This window comes from Chaetodon auriga, chromosome 4 (genome assembly GCF_051107435.1).
Source record: "Chaetodon auriga isolate fChaAug3 chromosome 4, fChaAug3.hap1, whole genome shotgun sequence".
Lineage (NCBI taxonomy): Eukaryota > Metazoa > Chordata > Actinopteri > Chaetodontiformes > Chaetodontidae > Chaetodon > Chaetodon auriga.
The window spans coordinates 7,911,661-7,933,264 of NC_135077.1; the positions used below are offsets into that span (position 1 = coordinate 7,911,661).

The 21,604-nt window shown below is 40.3% G+C and overlaps 1 protein-coding gene across 1 annotated transcript in view; it reads right to left on the reverse strand.

Moving 5' to 3' along the window:
- rbm20 (RNA binding motif protein 20) overlaps positions 1-21,604 on the reverse strand; it is a 43,987-nt gene that overhangs the window by 7,442 nt on the left and 14,941 nt on the right. Inside the window, exons 2-5 of the mRNA XM_076729252.1 lie at positions 7,893-8,928; positions 7,123-7,187; positions 6,641-6,750; positions 5,386-5,486 (exon numbers count right to left, since the gene is read on the reverse strand). Of these exons, the coding sequence (XP_076585367.1) occupies positions 5,386-5,486; positions 6,641-6,750; positions 7,123-7,187; positions 7,893-8,928 (1,312 nt within the window). The remainder of the gene's footprint in view (positions 1-5,385; positions 5,487-6,640; positions 6,751-7,122; positions 7,188-7,892; positions 8,929-21,604) is intronic.

The following is a 21,604-nucleotide window of genomic DNA, read 5'->3' on the forward strand; positions in this document are numbered from 1 at the left end:
AACTGTAGTGCGCAAACCTCCAACCCATACTGAGCTGTCTCTGGTCAAAGAATCTAGCTGCTTTTTCGATTTTTACGTGGGCGAAAATACATGATAAAACGTCTGAGATCTATGCACAATCTTTACTGTAGGAAGCTAGTCTGTCTAACATCAATGTAACACGATCACAACACACCTCCTTGATACAGCCCACCTCGCTGCCTCTATTAATAGCTCCTTGGCAGTCGTGCTGTAGTGATAATGAAAGTTTTCTTGTTTGGATTTAGAGACTTGTCAGCTGACTGTCCCCAGACATTTCACACATTTGACACAAATCCCTCTAAGCTGCCAAGTGTAGTGACCTGCACTGCTCCACATCCCTTTGTCGGTCCCCTTTTTCAACTGAAAACAAAGAGCATAAATGACCGCTTAATTACACTTTTACACATGGAGACACACAGTGGGCTGCACAGAGACAGTACAGAAAAAGAGAAAGTAATGTAATCTGTTTTGGTTTTTAGATATCGTATTATTGCTGTTTTTTCTTCTCTTCTTTCTCTTTCAGATGTCTTATTCATCCTTTCTTTCTCCCAGCTCAACCAAAATTTCTGTCTTTACCTCCCTCTTTTGATTCACAACCACCAAGCTGTCTGACCTCTATCTCCATCCAAAGCAGAATTTAGAGAACGGAAGCTCACAAAGTTAATGTGAAGAAGCTCCATCATAGCAGGGACTCTGAATGCTGTGGTTCAGAGGCGCGTGGAGAAGAAGTCTAGTATTGTATGCATCCTCTTTACTGTTCTGTATACACACTTTTAGTGGTTGTTTAACTTTTCCCATTGGTTCCACTGAACAATTTGCCACACATCACAAGTTTAAAAGGGGCAAGCACCACTTTCTGATTTCATCTGTCTATCTATATTCATCATCAAACTAGCCGGTGGACATACCACTGGACACCTCATGTTCCTTTTAACATCACTGCAGAGCAGTAGTAAATTCAGCTCCTCATTTCACGGAGTCCTATTTCTGCAACCATTGTGCTGTGACTGCAGTTTTTCCAGTGCCCCTCCTCCTCTTCCTGCTTCTCTGGCTGATAGGCCTGACGGACAGTTCCATGTGTGGGACAGACTGGGGTCCTAATTCCACCTCGGACCATCAGCCAGGGTCTCTGTTTTTACAGGGAATTTGTTCAGAGCAAGCCAAACACTAACATACACTTCACACTGGGTCCAATGGCTGTCAAGTGTAGAATGAACAAAGGGGAGGAGGAAACTTTTACAATCTCAAAGTTACTTTACTATGCATGTCGAAACATAATCAGAGGGAAGTGTGTCAGTATTCAAAACATACATTAAGTACGAACCCTAAATAGTCCATAAATTATGTGTGATTGTATCTTACAAAAACCTGATGGATTACTTCAGACAAAAAAGGGGCAGTGGTTAATAAACTGAGGACTCAGACTTTCCTTTAAAAGGCTACTCTGGGATAATGATACACCTCTCTTACAAGTCAAACTATGTCTATTCACAGAGTGTGGACTGTTACTGTTCATACAGCCCCAACCAAAAGATGATCTGAATAACTGATAACTGAATTTCTATGCCACAACTTAATGGTTTCTGGCCAGCAAGATGACATCAACAGCTTCAGATATAAGAGTGATAATTCTTTCAACAGCTCTGTGCCAGCGCCACTGCCACCACCAGAATACATAAAGGTCAATGCAGGTTGGGCTCAATAAACAGATCCAGGAATAGGCTGTTTATGTCCTTGGAATATTAGAGAGAACAAGAGTCTTGCTCACTGTACTCACTAATGCCTGACCTGTAAAATGTCGTCTGTGTCTGACAGGCCAGACGGTTTGACCGCAGCATTGATATCACTGTCGAGGTTGGCTCAGGCTTTGAACAGTAGCTGTTTCTGTTAACCGCAAGCCAGAGGCGCAGAGTTACGCCATGTCAATGCCTACTCACAAGGAGGCACCACACACACTGCCAGGTCCTCCTTAAATGGCTTCGCAAATGGGACTTTCAATGTGAGGAACCAAACCTTTTGGAAAAACTGACATTAAAAAAAAAAAAAAACAAAATAAAGGAAAAATAAGAATTCAAAAACAAAACACAGGAAGAAATATATGAAATACACTTCAGTCATACTGAGGCTAATTTGCTCTAAATAATAATAAAGTTGGCGCATACTTTTCTGTTGTTATTCTAAATTAAGCCTACAGAAAACTAATGTATTTTTCCATAAATCTACTGATGAGACAATTTGCACTCTTCACTCCAGACTACAGTCCACAGAGGTAATGGCTTTACCTGCCATAGTGTGTGCAGCCACACTGTGGCACACTCTCAACACTATGACCAGCTGAGGTAGGGCTAAATGGTGTAAAGGATAACAACCATTTCACACAGTGCTTTCCTGTTTCTCACTGACAGCATGCTGACTGACATACGCTGGAATCTCTCCTCAGGATATGTCTGTTTATGTGTGCAAAGCAGGATCCATGTTGGAGGATCCAGGGAGATGGTCAGTCTGGTTTCACAGTTTCTCCCCACGTTCCTACGCAGAGCGCTCGCACGTTGATCCCTCAGATTGCTTTACCAGTCTCTCACCAGTCTGAAACTTTATACCGCAGCCTGGGGGTGTGACCCAGGGGTCTTAAGGTCTGTGCTCCTAACAGCAGTTAGCTGTAATCCTGTGTTTATCTCCGCTTGAGTTATGTTATCACATGAAGCTACCGTGTTACTTCAAGCTGGACTGGTGGACAATAGGAATGCTGTGTATGTGCAAGCATGCATGTCTGTATATATGTGTTCATGCATATGCAAGAGTGAACTTCTACATACAGTTTTCATCAAAAGGGTTTTCTTTTAGTTTGATTTCCAGAGTATGTTTCTTCAAGTGTTATGTGGAACGTGTTTACCTTTTAATTATCAATGTGTACATACACAAATAAAACTTAATACATACAAAATAAGTTCACAATTGATGATGGCATGTGGTTATGCGTGTGCATTTGTACATGCTCTCTGTTTAACACACAGTGAAGCCCCACCTGTTCTGCTTTGACAGGTGTGTGTTTATAGCAACTAACATTAGCTCGTGTTGAACAGCCTATAAATATTTTCCCACTGATACAATAAAAGCGGTTGTCAATAACCAACCGATGAAGCGTATGACTTTCACATCACTGAGTTAACGCTCCCGTTAAACAGGCTCCCATGGCAATGAAGAAAGGAATAAATGGCTGATGGAAAAAAGCACATTTGTTGGAAAAGAAGAAGCGGTTTTATAGTGAAAGGGATGTAATTTAAACAATATGGCCGAAGAATCTGGATCAGCCCTCATCAATTATACATTATTCTCAGATCTCAAACACATTTCTTTGAGGCCCAGGATGTATGTCTGCGTATTTTAATCTTACTCTTCAGTGAACAATTTCTTTTTTAGCTACACTATCTTTTCTCCCTTTCTTATTTTATCTCTATAAATGTGTGTCTTATTTATTTATTTTCTCTGTAAGTACAATCTGTTTACAATGTATAAAATGCAAAGATTTCACATCATGTGAAAATCCCAAAATGTCCAAAGATACCAAATACATCAGGCTGAAACACAGGTAAAAATGTTCCTGAAATAATTCCAAAAACATTTAAGCTTTTTCAATTAATATCATCTTGCAAAAAAAAACACAAAACTTTAAACTAATGACCTACACACAGTGCTGGTCCAGAAAAAGTCATTTGTAATAATGTTAATAGTAAATAACATTATTTTTACTATTAAATGCTCCCCGTGTCGTAGAGCTACACATTCTTCATGTCATTATTGATTGACTGTACATCTGTTTTCTTTATAGCTTCGCTACGTTTGATACTATTGAATGTACAATTAACATATTGTTTTTAACAGGTGGCATCGAAAAAGTATCTGTGTACCAATACTTTGACAAATTTACTACACATTCCTACAGCGCATTATAACTGCACCCTCCACTGTAATCCACGTGTTAAATTTGGTATGTTTAAATATTGTCTGGCCGAGCAATAAAACTAAGAGAACTGAAAAATACCTGTTTAGTAATTCACAAATAAAATTCTGTCTATATAACAAGGACAAATCAATCCGGACTAATGCTTGTAATTTGTTGTCGTTATACCACCATTACTATTTCTTCCAACTCTGTCCTGTCATGTCAGCGTAACTTCAGCAACCCTTCAAATCCTCCATCTATGTCCGCAACAGTTATATTTAGTCACAGTGATTACGTGAAGGCTTTGTTATGTGTAAGTAGAGTAAAAAAAGATTTCTGAAGTCCAAATAAACACTTTCACTTAGCTCTGCAGTTCCAGTACATGTATGCAATGCAGTCGGAGCATGGGCCTGTGCATAGCGCATGTGGACAGCTGCTTTAGTTAACACGAAACTGCTTCTGTTCTGAAAGGCAGACGATTAAAGACACAGCTGAGTCGTGTCCAGTTTAAACACGTTTTCACAGTAGGACGCGCTTAAAATGTGAAATGTGTGCCCCACTGACTAGAATGGAACAGATGAAAACAGATATAGTATGTTTACAAAGACTAAAATCAGAACCAACATAAAACAAAGATGTACAACTGTAACAGCGGTCAACGTGTGGAATAATCCTGAAAATTATCTAAAAATGTGTAGAACAATTTATACATTTAAAAAAATACTTAAAAGCAGGATGATCAACTTATACAAATTAGAACTATGAGCTGTGGTGCCTTCTATGTTGAAGAGCTTTTTTTTTTTCTTTTTTTCTCTCTTTTTTTTTGACTTTGTTTATTTGTTAATATAAATGAATATAAGTTAAGGATATACAAAAAATCTCAGCACACAGTTTTTAGCCAACATTGTAACTGCCAGTCGAATGGAAATGAGTTGTCAAGGCCAGACAAAGCCTCCCATTGGGCCCCAGCAGCTGTCAACAAGGGGGTCCGGGTCCATTCATGTTGCAAAACACATTCGGGGCCCATTCATTACACACCTTATAGACATTTTTCCTGCCATTAAGCTACTAAATTTTTAAAGCAGAAGAAGGACATACAGTTCACAGAAAAAATGCAGTGTTAAATTAACTAGAGATAAAATACAATAACATATCATCAGTCTATCAGTCTGATAATATCACTCTACACCAAAAGAAAAAAAAAAGTCTGTTATTGTAGGATTATTGATGAGTCAAACATTAATCATTGATCGCTTTGAGTATTTCCATGAAACAAGATACAATCAAGGTATGGCTCGATTCATGTTTGAGGATGACAGCTGTTCCGTTATCACCAGCATTTCTTAAAGCCTGTCAAAAAATTTGCTTTATATGCCGAGGGTAAACTAATCCTGAGAAAAAAGTCCATACATTTGTCTGACCTTTGACTCTGGCTGGTGTGAGGCAAATCCTGTGTCTGACATGGGATAAGTCTTCATGGCTGCAGCTGGTAAGTATGATGTATTGGCTCCTGAGGATACATCTGTGAAAACAATGTGTGGGGAAAAGGTCACGTTTGTTGACTTCATGGCTCAATGTTCGAAATACTACCTACAAACTGTATCATTCAAAATCTTTTTTTTTTAATCAGCTTTTTTGTTGTATACTTATGAAACTTAAGAAGACTAGATTGGAATAACAGATGCAAAACAAAACACGCATCAGTGCTGAGAAGTGACATCTGGTTAAGTGTGGTGACACTCTGCTGTGATATCATATACTCTGAGGCTCTCGGCTAAACCCTACAGTTTGTTCCAGCAATGTGTTGGTGCTTACAACTAATGGTTTGAAGTTTGGGGGAACCTCTATAATACACATCGAAATGTCTGAAGACAAGATTAAACTTACTTACTAAACTAAACTTAGGCTTAGTTCAATGTGCTGTACTTAAATTGATATGGCTTCAGGGTGTCTCCAAATGGCCAGTGGTGCTGGCTCACTACAACAGCTGTGTCTTGGGTATCTCAAAAGATGACACGATTTTCCCTTCTTTTTTAGTTATTGTTTTCCAGCCTTTCTAAACACTGAACACTTCATTTAAAGAGAAAAAAATCAACAAAATATTACATATGTAACAATGGTTCTCTGAGCAAAGAGACTATCTCTCCAACATGTGGCAGCTCAAAGACCCATTCCATGAAAAGGGTTAGGCACAAAGCCTCTTTCATGCTGTCCGCAGCCACCCACATGTGGTTTGCCTTAAAGTCATTTTACATAGGGGAATAGATAGGGAGGGATATAGGTAGAGGGTGGACAAATACTGCTGACATGATAGAGAACAGGTGCTGAATTTGTTGTGTAGAAAAGCACTACATATGCGTCATTAGCTTTGTGGGTTTGCCGTTTTAGCGCGCACCAGTAGCCATAAAGCCCCAACGAGTGCAAATTAAAACATGGTTTCTGTTGTGGTCCACCATATTTTGGATTTCAAAACACTTTACTCTAACAGCATACATCAAAATATCAAAATACACCGTGCCAAGTTAGAAAAACACGCTGCCTCACACTCTCACATAACACTATAAATACTCCCTGAGCTCCATCTATCACTGTTTCACATTCCAACGACCAGAAAAACATCACTCACACTGTTGCTAGCAAACAGGGATACTTGTAGTGGCTAACGGGTTATCCTACCTTGACCTGCAGCAGAGTAGACCATGGAGTTCGTCCCTCCGGTGCTCAGACCTCCATCAGAAGGCCTGCCGACAGCGTAGTGAACAGCTCCAGCTGATACCGCTGCGGAGCTGCAACAATCATAGAAGGCTGATTTTAGCTGCCTCTCCCCTGCCTTGCTCACTCATATCTTATGACAGAGCTCATATTCATAGAAACATTAAGACAGCTGTATACAGAGCAAGGAAAAGGAAAATACCATGCTGACTCTGACTCTCTAGAGAGATATTTGCTCTGAACTGATCATTACGGTGCATTTAAACACAGCTGGGAGGCATGTGGGGAAATGATAACACCAAGAAAAGGGAAACACTTTTAGTAATCGATCAACAAAAATAGCCTAAACCAAGTGACGCCACAAGCTTTGTACGCATTTAAATGGTCACTCAGTAGTAAAACAACAAATGCAATTTACTTTAATCTTAGAGTTGCAAATAACTCACCTTTCATTTGTGTACAACATTCGGTTCTGCAGGTGTAATTTTCCCTTCACGTGCTGGTCCCAGTCCTAAAAACACACACATGGACACACCATCCAAACATAGACTCAAATGACACACTGGAAGCTCACTGCCTGCCCTCCCATGGTAGCTCTTACCCCTTGTATAATGGTGCGTTCCATTTATCTTGGAAGTCAGAAATGGGAATGAAGTCACACCCGAGTTGACCACTTTCCAGTCAGAAAATCAAGATGGATGCCTCCAGGAAATCAAGGATAACAATGCATGATGCAGTATTCTGCAAATACAAACACCGTAGCAACATGTCCACAGATAGAAGTTGGACTGTGCTGTGTGTATGACTGATTTAATGAGACACAAATACGTCATAACGTAAATTACTACAGCTTTCACTTGTTGATGCACAGAGCAGAGATCTTGTGGATTTTGAGGTTGGGGTTGGTCCCAAGTTTTGCCCAACTGGTGCCAATTCCAACTTCCCAGTTCAAATGGAATGCACCATAAGGTCATTTAGTAAAAGTGTATCAGTCATTTTCAGACTGAAATGCCCATTTTATATGCAAAAGCCAAGACCCACATTGTAGGGTTTGGAAAATGTTTAATTAAGGTGTGAGTTGACAAATGCTACAAATGCAGGTTAATCCTTTTGTTGTGCTTCAGGTGTTCCATAGCTAGAGTTGCATTTACAAAACAAACACCTCCTCATACATTTACATACATGCATTTATGTTCTGACTAATCCATTCACTCACCTTGAGGTTGTAGACCTTCTTGTCACAGATGCTACACTGGTGTGGCAGTTGAGTGGGTGTGACAGCATGGTAATCGTTGACTTGGTAAGGCTGAAGTGTCCTGGTGCCTGAAGATAAGGTCTCCTCACCTAAGTGCAGGGGCTGGTAGCCCCCGAACCCTTGTGTGCCACTTGAACCAAAAGAGGAAACCCCACGACTGGGATTGAACTTGGGGTCAGGGGTTGGCTCCTCTGGGTTATACAGTTCCGTTCTGGGTCGCACTGGCTGCCCAGCTGCTGTCCACACTTTGGCAGCATTAGAAACCATATCTGCCTTCCCAGCGTGACTCAGGTTTGCAGGGCCTTTCCATTGCTCCTTATGCCCAGTGGAGTTATAAACATTCATGTTCTGATCATTGATACAAAACCCAGTTGGTTGCCCCAGCACATCATGCCCATAGAAATCTCTCTGAAACCCAACGTTGTTCCTGTTTGTCGGCTGAGTGTTAATCACTGAGAACTGTCCATCACCAGCAGAGGCTGATGCTGCAGATGTCCCCCCAGCTAAGTTGTACTGAAGGCGCCTGTCAGTATCAGAGGGGTAAGCTGACCCTGACTTTTTACCATACTCTGCACCCTGTTGGCTCACTGTGCCCCCTCCACCAGGATGGTTTAGTCTCACATTCCCAGGGTTTTGGCTGAATCCCCCGCCCACCAAGGTTCCCAAGGCTGAATTTGAAGCAGGAAAACCCAGAACTCCTGAGGGGAAGGCAGCCTGAGGATTCCCAACCATAGCTGAAGTCCGTAGCTGATTGAACAGGGGTTGAGACATGGCAACATTGGAAAGAACCTGATTGAGAACAGTGGCAGCAGTGGCTGTATTGCCCCCCTGAGCCAGTTTGAGACGATGCAGGGTAAGCTGGGCCTGGAGCTGTGCGAGCTGGAGGCTGGCTGGCGTCAGAAGGAGCTGCTGGCTCTGCTGCTGCACACCACCTGGCAGCTGGCCCCCCACCTGGACGACCTTCTTATCAGCGCTGTCAACAGGCACTGTACTGATGCTATAGAGAAAAACAAAATATCACATTCCTCAGGAATCTCAAAGGACTAAAGTACTTGCCTTGTTAGTTGTCACCCAATAGCTGAGAAGTTTACTGCTAATGTTTGTGTCTATGATCACATGCATGTTCCTGAGGTGGGGTTCAGACTAGGTGCCTTTAACAGGCTGTTGCGAATCAAATCCTGTGGCTTCTCTCCAATCCTCATTATAAATGGTGTTATGTGGATTAAGTATGTTACTCAGAGTTGCCAGACCAGAAACTGTTACTACACAAGTTTGATGTACAGCAGCAGTTGCATGAATCCAGCCAATGTAAACTGCAAGAAACATGAATGCAGAAACAACGCCGGGAGGAAGCAATGGGACTTAAGTAATTACAATAATTACACCATTAGGGAATGCTAATGTAATTACTGTGGCTCTGCTACATTTTTGGAGTGCTGGCTGGAGTAAGTGTTAATGCTTTATGCAAATACACATAAACAATTCAAATTGTATAGCATTAGAAAAACAAGCAATGATCAATTTTGTACAGTTGGAACGGCTTCATGAATATTTACATTAGGCTTGGCTAACTAGTGACTACCAGACGCTGTTACATTAAATCTGAAAAACACAAAAAAAACAAAAAAACAACATTACTGGTATTACAAAAACACTGATAGTCAGTACTCTACTGCTTTCCTACTGCTCCCTATATTCACATGACTGTGTCCCTAACAGCTAGCATCAGCAAACAAGACAAATTTTACAAGTAATCAACCAGCAGGTGGCCGGCAGTTGGCACAGCCATCAGCTGGCTGTCAGTGCTGCTGGGTTTAGGACAAACCAAAGGAAATAATCAGTGCCAAGAGGTATTACACAGCAGTTTGCCGGTGATGAAGTTCTTCTCTCTAGCAAATACATGATATTATGAATTGCAACTTGCAAATTTTATAATTTTGTATTTTCTTTTTTGTACACATGTTCGGGTAAGTCACTATCAACCCATGAGCTGCAGAATGTTAGCTTCCGCTGTACAGTGTGAACTACAGAGCGACGGTCACAAGGCTATTTGATCAAGCAGTAGAACCTGGGACAATTGTTGAGGTATACTAAGATGGGAATAGAGTGAATATGGAAGACATGATGAAGCAACAGTTGTGGACTCTGGAATTCTCAACTCCTGTTTGTCTCCAGCTTTCACAGATATGGTTGTCTAGTTTATCAAAGAGATAAGGAGACAGCTGTCTCTCTAGACCAACTACGCTGTATCTCTAGACCGGCATATTTGCCATGGAAAGACTGGCTGTCTGCTCCATTATTTAGTCTTGTTGCTCTTGCTACCCTCATGGCTGACAACATCAGTGTAATCGGCTGAAACCAGAGCTATCACTTACAAGGAAATGCAAACGTAAATTAGTGGGGAATAACTTTCCCGTAGCCAAGTCTAGTGCTACTTTTAGTGTGTAATTTGTATCCGAGGACATTTTCATTTGGCCAGATCACACTATGAGATGATACAACAAGAGTTATTCTAATGCTCCGAAATGTTTTGTAGTTCAAGGGTTATTTCAATTACTTCTCACCAACATATGGAAAATGATGAATTTCATCTTCCACAGAGGTCAACAGCACCTCTGTCACGGACCAGGTGGTGTAAGACAATTTAAATTCCTTGAATAAAGAGAGTAGCTGAAGCAAAAGAGGGACAGCTGTTTGAAGAGCATGGTTCAAATATCAAGAGGTTTGCTGCCGAAGCGCCTATATACCTCTGGCTGCACTGCACTGCACACCAGCTTCATACAACACTGAACTGCTGTGAGTGTACCACTTCGAACCACATCACCCACTGGTGCTATGACCCTGTTTGACTGGTCTGTCCTTTCAATTTCTAATGAATGCTCTCACATGCTGTCTAAACTTAGTCCACTCAACTATTCATCACATCATCTATGCTGAGCACCTGACACTGCTCTATCTAGCCACTGCTCCTACCAACCCTGCTGAAAGGTGACAGAGCAATCAGATTAGGCATGGCCAAATCCCAAATTGTTTGAGACAAAGATTTGTCAGCCATGACGATTTGCATGCAGAGACACTGACGGCCTGGAATTGTGGTTATTTGTGATCCTGTTTACACAGATCCTTTCCAACAGGCTGTACTGCACATGTGGAGACACAGATCATTAAATGGGCTGCGGCTGTGCTTCTTCAATATAAAAAAGTTTGAGAGGCGTTTTCAAATATGAATTTATGCAACTGAATCTTGTGGAGGATTATCACCTTCTGGCTTCTGTAGTTGTGATGTGGACTTGTGATTACATTACCACATCATAAACTGATCATATCACAACCATCATTCATACTCCTGAGCTGTAAACTATCCAGGACAAACGGCCCTGAAATCACAACCCTGAGAAAGGAAAATGAAAATTCAAGTAGACTATGGAAGTATGTTTATCTTTTTGAGATGAATGAAAAACATAACTATTGTCAATGACTTAAGACGTAATGTTAAAATATTGTATTTATTCACTGGTTTTTAAGGTTATTTAATGCAACTTATGTTGGTGTCTATCATTCATGATGTGGTGTGATGGCTGGCAAATAACAACAGCACATTAAAGCAATTAAAGCAACAGAACCAAAAAATCCAAAATTAACTTAGAAACCACTGATCACGTTTTCCCTGTCTGATCAATATAAGCTTACTCTTAGCATACTGGTTCCATTTACCATTTACAGAAACTGGGAGTCTGGCTGTTCACCAGTTAAGACTTTCAACTGCTCCAATAACCAGATCTGTGAATTTTGCTGGACTAAATATACAAATATTTTAGGGTAACAGTGGCTATTAAATCCACTGAAGCTGCTGTTTTCATATGAAACTATACATTCAATTGTTTTCTATTCTAAAACAAAAAGGAGAACCTAATTTAGGGCAACTTCAGTCACAAAGTATTACTGATGTAAAATATGACTGCTGAAAAACACATTAAAATGTTGTGTCAAATTAAATCTAAAACATATTTTGGGTACTCTATTTAAGTCAAACTTAACAACATCTGATTGACATGTAATTTAGCTTAAAGTCAGTTGGCTGTGTTTGCACATCCCCCTGTAAACTGCTTTGTTCAGAAAAGTTTTATACAAAATTTACAAATAATATTGTTTTTGTTCACTTTAGGTTTGACATATTTGGAATATAAAAAATAGAGAAACCATGAACTGGGCCTGCAATCATACAAAATCAAAACACCATAGTCTCAGGAGTTACACACCTAATGATGATAACTGACTCACTTTGGACAGTTTCACGACCGATTGTAGACACTCTTAAGTGAGCGAGCATGCTGATGTAGAGATACTCTTAGACCATTCCAGCTTATGACTCAAAGCTATAAATACTGGAGTTGTCCTCTGCCATAGACTAATATGGCCTCTTGGGCAGCTGGCACAGTGTGCGAGACACTTCAGACCAATCTTGTGATGAAGAGAGGAAAAGAGGTGTCAAATAAACTGCAACCAGGTGTGGAAGGGAAGTAACACAGGAGATTATGTAGACAAGGATGAAGATAGAAAAGCTTGCTAATGAAATTCTGAAGACAATCAGTCTCGCAATGTCCCTCTGTGATTTAATTATCTTCTTTGAAAGAGTCCACACAGCAACACCAGGACACGTCCCGACTATAACTGCTGTGAAACTGAGCTCTTTGACAGAATATATTAACCTCTTGTTATTTGCATTTCATTCTATATTTAGAATTTCTAATGAAATTAAAATGCAAGTTAAAATGCATTTTTACAATATTCCAGTATATATGTTTTGTTGCTCTTTGACAAATGACAAATTGATAATTTGGTAAACTCAGTGATTCAGAAATTGGGCAAAACTAACTCTGAAAACAGACCTGAGACCTGGTAAAATAGCAACATATTGTTTATGCAGCAGCAACTCTTTTTACCAAATACTTCCACCAGCAATAAGAATGGCTTTTTAAAAATGTCATTACTGACATGTGTTGCATGTGTGACAATTGTTGAGCAACCCAGAAAGCTCACTTTGAAGAATATTTGCCCATTTATGAAATGCAGGGGAGTCAGTCGCAGACAAAAACAAATGACTGAAGAATTGAATCTGTTTATGAGGAATGAAACAAACTTATTTTACCATGTTCAGAGATACAGAATTTAAAATACATTTTTTCATGCATACTGAAGAATTATCTGAAGGGGACACACAAACCTAAATGTTTGTATAAACTCGTTGGAGGCTGGACCGAAGCGTGCACGTTCCCTTCGTCTCCACCACACACTTGCATTGTTGAATCCAAAGAGCTTTTTCAAGTATAATGTCGGTCTGCTTGTCAAGTGTGACTGTCGGCCCGCTCTTCAGACTGAACCTTTCACAGCCGAAAAAAGCCTCTCACAGTCGAAGCTGTTTCACGGCAAAACTTCTCTGCCAACAGACAGAACTAGCTCAAGAATAGCTTCACGTTGTCATTTAAAAACAAATCTGCAAATGTACAGGCCTCAAGCTTTTTCTGTCGTGTTCCACAATTAAAAGCATAAAGAACTGGTAAAATAAAAAAAAAATCCTTGGATCATTCTAGTGACGGCATGATATCAAAATTAAAGTGTGACCACTGCAAGTCATTTGCAGTGTTCAGGGTGTTGTACTTTGACAGCTCACAATGCTTTAACCTGCAGTTCATGAGGCTAAGAAAAAAAAGAATTATAGATCAAGTCAAGTCAAATTATCTATGGAGCATATTTAATAAAAACAAAGCCTCAGGCAGATAATGTGAGGTAAAAGTGATGGCTGACTTCATTTGCATTTGCCCATTTGGCTGCACTCTGGCCTGAGTCTTCAATCAGTAATGTCACTTCTGTTTTGTGACTTCTGCCAGACAAAATTTTTCTTACTCTGACAAGGTTTTATAAAGTCTATACTAAAAGAATACTGGGAATTGTAAATATTCGTACTGCTTTATATTTTTGCAGTTTGTTCAGTAAATAATCATACATCTGTTCCTGAGACTTTCTCATCCAGCACCAAGCGTCAGGTACAAAGACTGACGAGAAGGTGTGAGAGCTGTATCTTCCTGCTGACCCCTACGAGCATAACGTCACATCATGATGTCCTAGCTTTTTCAAGCCTACATGTAAAAATGTATGTAATGTAAAAATGAATTGTGAAATTTTACTGGCAACAAACAATTATTACAGACAAGCGTCACTCAATGCTGCACCATTCAGTCTGCAAAAACCAAAATAATCTGGGTTTTAACACAGTCAAGTAAATGATAAACAGAACATCAATAGATATTGATGGCTAATGGTTTCCTCTCCTGTCTTAAAAGCTGATCTGAAATCTCAGTATGGTGTCAAATGGTGGCCAGTGGCCTAATGACATGATAAAAGCTATGGTACAGCAAATCATTCGTCAGGACAGCTTTGGAGAACAAACACATTCTGTTTTGAAGCCTAACTCTCAGCTACATAAACAACAACAACAAAAACACACTCACTTTCACAGAGATCAGAGACGGCTCCGCAGTCATAACAAAATGCCACATGGGCCCGATCAGTCCGCAGAGCCTCATCGGAGGAAGTAACAAATTAGAGGAAGGATTCGAGTCCAGTCCAGCCACAGAATATCCCTCCACTGACTCCACTGAGACATCCAACAAAATATCCCACAACGTCCAAACACACTACAGCTGCACCACAGACGGCAATAAATCCTGCTTCTATGCAAATCCCCGACACAGTCCAGCTGACAAGACTCACAGCCGCAAACACTACGCTAAAAACAGGCTCATACTGAGAAGCACACCTGGAGCTACTGAAGAAACACACCAACCTTGAAAAGACGAGGTCCAAGTTGTACCTTTGAAGCCAAACTTCGTACTGCTTCTCTACAGCCTGACCTCTGGCCAGCAGCTGAAACGAAGTGTGTCTCTACCCTCTAAGGTGACGACTAATACGAGCACATGTACATTAGCATAACATCACGGCTAGTGGTCTGCACCCCTGCACCCTATGTGAGAGACGCTGCGTCCCTGTGTCTCTGACCACCGGAGAGGCAGAGGAGACGCATGTGATGAAAAGTCACAAGTGGTCAGCATGTGTGCGTGAGGACGGGGTAGACCAAAACATAGGGAGGAAAGGATTTACAGAGGAGGCCTCGGGGTAACGCCGTGCAATCCTGAAGCTGCTGAAGCCACAGCAGCAGCTGAACGGACAATCAGCAGGCAGGTTCAAAGAAGTAGAGAACAGCAAACTGTCTGATTTGTCCTGACATGTCCTGTAATAAATCAGATATTCTATCTCAAAGCTGTATGAACTCTTTAATAAAAACACCAAACAATACGCCACTCACAGACACAGACACAGCGGTTCTGATGGACTCTTTCCTGGCAGAGACTTTCATTTTTCCTCAGTGTGCCTGGTGATCGACGGACACAGAACATAATGTGATGTCTGCACTCTTATCAGTCGAGTGAACTAGGTACCCATAAGGCTTCAAGGAAAAAATTCTCTGGTATCACCATCTAGTTCAACAGGGAAAATGCAAAGATGGCCCATACTGGAACCACTCTTAAAGGTTTGAACAACTACAATACAAAAGTTCATGTGAAATAATATTTACTTGAAAAACATTAAGTGTATGAATCTATTTTAGTGGACATAATGGGGACGTCTCTTCAAGTTAAAATGTGCAGTTCAGACATTTGCTGCACGTTCAGTGTCAAGTTTAACTCTGTTTAACTGTATGTAGCTTTTTTTTTTTTTTAATAAATAAAACACATTCAAACCTTAAAAAGGATAATTTGTTAACTAGAAAAGCAAATAACTTCAAACAAAAGGGTATTGTTTAAATATGATTCAGATAAATTATTTCCAGTAAAGTCAATGAATAAGCCCACTGCTGACTCCTCTGTATGAATGTGGTAAAGTGGTAGCTCACACTGACATTTTAAATGAAACAAGCTGGGCATTCGGCAAGCTGAAGCTACAGAATTGTTATTTAGATAAAGCATCACATTTCCATGTTAAAATCTTTTTGTACAACCACAATTCAATTACAATGATATACGTATATGCAATAATATGATATAATCACACATAACAATACATGCAAAGTGTTTTTTTGACTTGACTGAAAGAAGTCATTTTTAATGATACATCCCTAATGTGTGCTTTCTCTTTAGGAGTGTAACCAGCTTGAAACACACCAGCAGCCAGAGCAGCCTCTATTCTAAATCTTACTTTGTGATCTTTGTGTCCCATAGCGTCTGCAGTGTGTGAACAAATTCAGAAAATCTAATAAAATGATGTTTTTAATGGAAGTAATTCATCTCTATGTGTGAGAATATAATGTTACTGTCTGTTCAGGTCAAAACAAATTATTTCTCATTTAATATCCTAAAATTGAAATCATGTAATATGTTTGCATGCATTTGTGATTAATTTCTCTTTCTGTTTTTGATATACCATTTTAAAAATGTGCTGTTCTTGTGTTCCATCAGCCCTCAGTCAAATATGGAAATAAAACAAAAATGTAAAATACTTGTTTTCGCTTTATCTTGTTCTCTCTTTTGTTTTTTTATGGCACAGGATTTTCCCATTGGTAAAGCAACCTTACTCAGATTTACACAATACAGTTTGTTGCAGTCTGCTGCAGACACAAAAACAAAACAAGTGCACAGTGTAAAACTGAAACATTATTTTACAGGAAATACATGAAAGCCTGTAATTTCTTCTACCATATCAATTACTGTTCGTTTCTGCCGTCTTCTACAGAGCTCCATCTGTAGCTTTTTAACAGCTGTAAAAGAGGACTTTGCCTAACCACATAAGCATTCAAGTCGAAGGGAAGGGAGGTATCACCCTGACAAATTTACAGTCACTCCATCTGTTAGCATCACACCCAGAGAGCAAAGAGAGAACACGGCACTTTTTATCCAGTGCCAGCAGCATAAGTCCCATATGATAACCAAAAGGGATGTCAGCTGAGTTTATTATTACTATTAGAATGATTATTATGCCCACCAATGCAATGAACTAATACAAAAATGAAGAAAGGGTTAGAGTTACATAAAAAACAAGAACAATCAGGCCTGGGCACATACCGCCTCATGCAATGACATGTCTGTCCAATACTAATACTGATGTGTATGACCTTGTATGACCAACACATGATTATAATTATTACAGTACGTATGTATGCCAGGATATGTTTTCAGAAGTACATTTCTGAAATTGAGACCAGTATCTTACAAGAGCTGAGCTCAAACAGACAAATCCAGCAAAAACAACTCTGTGTTACTGTTGTTTTGTATATTTAAGTTTGTGCTGTTTTTTTGTTTTGTTTTGTTTTAACTTGAGTACAGTTCTTTTAAGCTTTTGCAAATGAAATGTCTTGTGATACTAGGACCGGTGTAGAAGTACTTTTTGATCCATAATTATGGCTGGAAACAAAGCTTTCACAGCTGGACACCATTCAACTCCTCCTTTGCAACAGCAAATCTGCGGTTTCCCGCCATTGTGAAGTGGGACACCCCAGAGTTTATGATCGTGGGAAGGGAGATCATGAAGAAAAGCACATATTCACACACAGTTTAGGTGTCTTACAGAACACTTTTTCCATGGCCCACTAGGTGGTGCCATATATTACCATAACTGGCCCCAGGAGGTCTGACAGGAGTGTATCAGCCTGCCATATGAGGGCACTGCACTCATTTTCATCAGCAGTGACTCTCCAGCCTGCTAGAATGGGAGTCACATTGTTTACATTTGCAGGGAGTGCTTTACATACTGTGACTTACAACATCATGTCAGTCCTTCAGAGACACCTTTGCCAATCCCTTATGCACTGTAGGCTTATAAATTGCTTTATAGTAATAAATAAATGCTCACAGCAGACAACAAATGCACACGGATGGATGAACTTCAGAAAACGTGACTCAAGACACTTATCACGAGGAGACCATGCAACCTTTACTCTTCCCAATATGGCAAAAACAGTAACTGACATTCCGGAGCCTCAATTTAACTTTTCAGCAAATCAGACACGTAGCAGCAGCGTGCATAGTCAACATATAGACACCATCATGCCATGAGAGACGGTTTCATGGGGCGAGGTATGGGTGAGGAAGCAGGGTCAGCTTGCCTCGCTCTACATTTGGCAGAGCTGCAAACAGGGGTGGTTCCTGATTTATGGCGCCCTAGCAATGGGTGAGATATCTTGGCCACAGAGACATAGGAGTCTGGCCCCTCACCACCACCACAAGGCCGGCGTGTCCACAGAGAGGAATCACTTTGATTCATACCATGTCTCTCTGGTGATGCTTGTAAAACAGTTATATTTATGTTGGGGATCAATCAAAGGGTTTTATGAAGTGGTATGAAAACGCAAACTAAAGTTTAACTAGAATCGCGTGTGCCGGCCTTGGCCTATCACTGTCAAATAAGCCCATAAGATGTCACATGCCTGACATTAAGTCAGGGACTGAGTCACACACAAACACCTTTGGACCCAGAGACATGCAACTAAACCCTGAGAGGCTTACACTGGAGAAGCATTTTTCCCTCACTTCTCTCTCACATACACATGGTAGCTGTCAGTGATCGCGTTTCAACCATTAGGCCAGTGTTAGAAGGGATATTGGGGTCACAGAGAAACATACAGGTCAGAAGGAACCTTCTGACTTGACAGCTGCCTCCCAACTGTGGGACCATAAGAGCATTCCTACAAAAATGTCGCCTTGCGGGAAAACAGCAATTAGTCTTTAGAGATCTGCTGACACAGTGCCCACTTGAGAACATTAGAGTGACACCTGTTTGGGGTATTTGCTAAGAAATAAAATATCACTGGAAGCTTGACAACAGACCTCTAAAATTGAAAAGGTAGAAGAAGAATGTTTTACAATGGTGTAAAATACATAATTTTCAGGTTTCCTGCCTGCACTCATCATTTACATTTCTAAAGTAAATCCGCAAAGCTTTCAAATGTAAACCATAAATTCCAACACCACTGATTTTCTGACAGATAATCAACACTTGCCCCTCTTTTGTGGCCTATCGGGTGTTCTGTGGTCAGTTTTGATATGAGAGTGCTGACAAGAGCTAAGAAAAGCCCTCCAGTTACCTGGGATCTGCTGACATTGAGTGTCAAACTGGGTGCTGAGAGCTGGGGGCCAGGTGACTAAGTCTCCCAACAGCTTGCTTGGACTTTGGACAGAGTGACATCAGAGATTTATCTGGCTTGTCAAAGTCGCTGCTGGCAAAAAAGAAGAATGAAGACCACACAGGCTGAGGGGAAAGTCTAAACTTTGAGCGGCTACAACTCCTGTTACAGTAGCCAAGAGTTTGAGAAAAAACAGTCCTCGTTCCTTAATCCTCAAGACAGTCAAAACACTGGGGCAACAACATAAGGCGGAGAATTATAGGAAAGATCCCAAATCAGGTAAAAAAAAAAAAAAAAAAGAAAGAAAGAAAAGAAAAACAACAAACAGAATTTCCAAAGCAAGTTAATGTTCTAGTTTGAATTAGAGGAGTCAGGCTGAGATTCAAGCACAGGAAGCGTCACAAGACTCAGAGGTGAAGTAATATGAGGTGAGGGGGAAGATTGTGTTGGCTCTGACAACTGAGCCTGACCGGCCATTTTTCCTGCTGCTCTGACATAGTTATTTATAGCTGCTGCCTGGTTGTAGACTGTAAATTTCTTTTTCACTGGCTGTCCAATGACTGTCCAACAAATAATAAATAACCTTCTTTAATGAAATTCTGCAGTTCCATGTATGAACGTATGAAACGGACAATACATTTTCCACAGGCTTGCTAATTTGCTCTATTCATGAGCAGCTACAGGGTACAGTAAGGATCACATAACTGGAGTCTTCCCCAGCAGTGGTCAGCAACATCAGAGCTATATTGGTGTACACAGTGACGTAGCGATGAATCCCTCAACCCCTCCTTCAATCCCTCTCTCCGTCCTTCCCTCCTTTCATATTTCCCTCTCTCCCAGCTCTTACCTCACTCCCACTGTCCTCTGTCCAAAGCAAGCTCTGCATTTTACCATCTGTCACTGCTGTCGCACTCACAAATACCAATCAAACACAGTTACATCGTCCCACTAACTGACTTCCTGGCCAATGGCAGTACAGCTCCCTTCTCACATTGCATCATTTAAAATGACTTCATTGTCCTTGGTACTTAGGCTAGTCTAATAAAATACAGTGTATTTATGGGGAATCAGTAAAACTTTACATTTTTAAAGAAAATCATTATATAGAATTGGTGAATTCACTTTTTACGACAAGCATGTGATCGAAAATGATAGTGAACCAAAGCAAGTATACACCGGATTCCCAGCACTAAATCAGACAGAGGGAAAAAAGCAAAAGAGAAAGAGAAGAATAAATATATCTTTAAAAAATCAGGCATAGTAATATAGCACGAAACATTTTCCTATTGTTCCCAATCTTTCCATTTTTGTCAAGAAATTAGGAGGATTGATGATGAACAGAAGCCATATTCAGGCACGTCTAGAATTAAAAGGGAAGCTATGGTCAACCCTAAAAAAAAATTCAAAGGATCAAGAAAAAAAAAAATCTGCACACAAGATGCCGAAGGTAACTATTTTAAAACTGGAAACTATATCATTTTGTAAAGCAACATATGCATAATCAGTTATCAGGAAAAACAGTTTACAATACAGTGAGTGGCATAAAATTATACACATAGCAGACTATTTCCACGCATATTGTTTGGTAATATTGGTCCTGTGCAAGAAGGTCTAAAGCAAGACAGGGACAGAAAAAGACATGTTGAATGATAGTATGGCTTATCATTGAGTACACAGAGAAGGTTACGAGGATTACAGAGCAAAGAATAAGATCTCTAATACAAATATTTGAGAATCTGTTGCATTTGCACATCTAAAGTTCACTTCTGCTAAAAGTCCAGCTGTTAAATTAACTGTTAACACTGAAGAGTCGTCCCAAAGTCTGTTGAGTACAGTTCAGTCATCTTTAATTAAGAATGAAAATGGATTCACACGGTTGTCTCAAGAGTCTTCAAATGTTGAAATACAGTATCGTGCTATCATGATAGCATGCTAAATCAACAGGCACACCACAGGGCAAGACAATGAAGATGACAAATGATTCAAAGTGAGGACAACAGATGGGTGAAGCAGCCAATCTCACATACACGCACACATGGTGAATACAATACAGGTCTGACAGTGACGGGGAAAACACTGCAGCCATATGGCTCAACATGTCTCATCCCAAGAAGCTGCTGGCATCACAGGCTGCTCAAATAGCCATTAGCACACTTTATGCAAACAATGAAAGCGAGTGAACTCAGCAACTATTCCAACAGCTGCTCAGCAGAACCCCCAAAATGACAAATGAACAAAAGGCGGAAAAGGAAAAAGAGAAAGTCGCCCACAGCAAAACCCCAGTGTAAGTGAGAAATCCCCCTCAAAGCCGGTGGACAGAATGGGTTGGCTATGCCCTGGAGTAATGACCATCAAGGGATTTCTCTGTGGAGCCTGGTCACTGAAATAATACACACCCGTAAAACAGAAACAATAAAATGAGACTATAAATTTTGTGTTTTATCTTTTTATGGCTCCAAATATACAGTATCAAGATCTAGTTTTGGTTTCATGCACATAG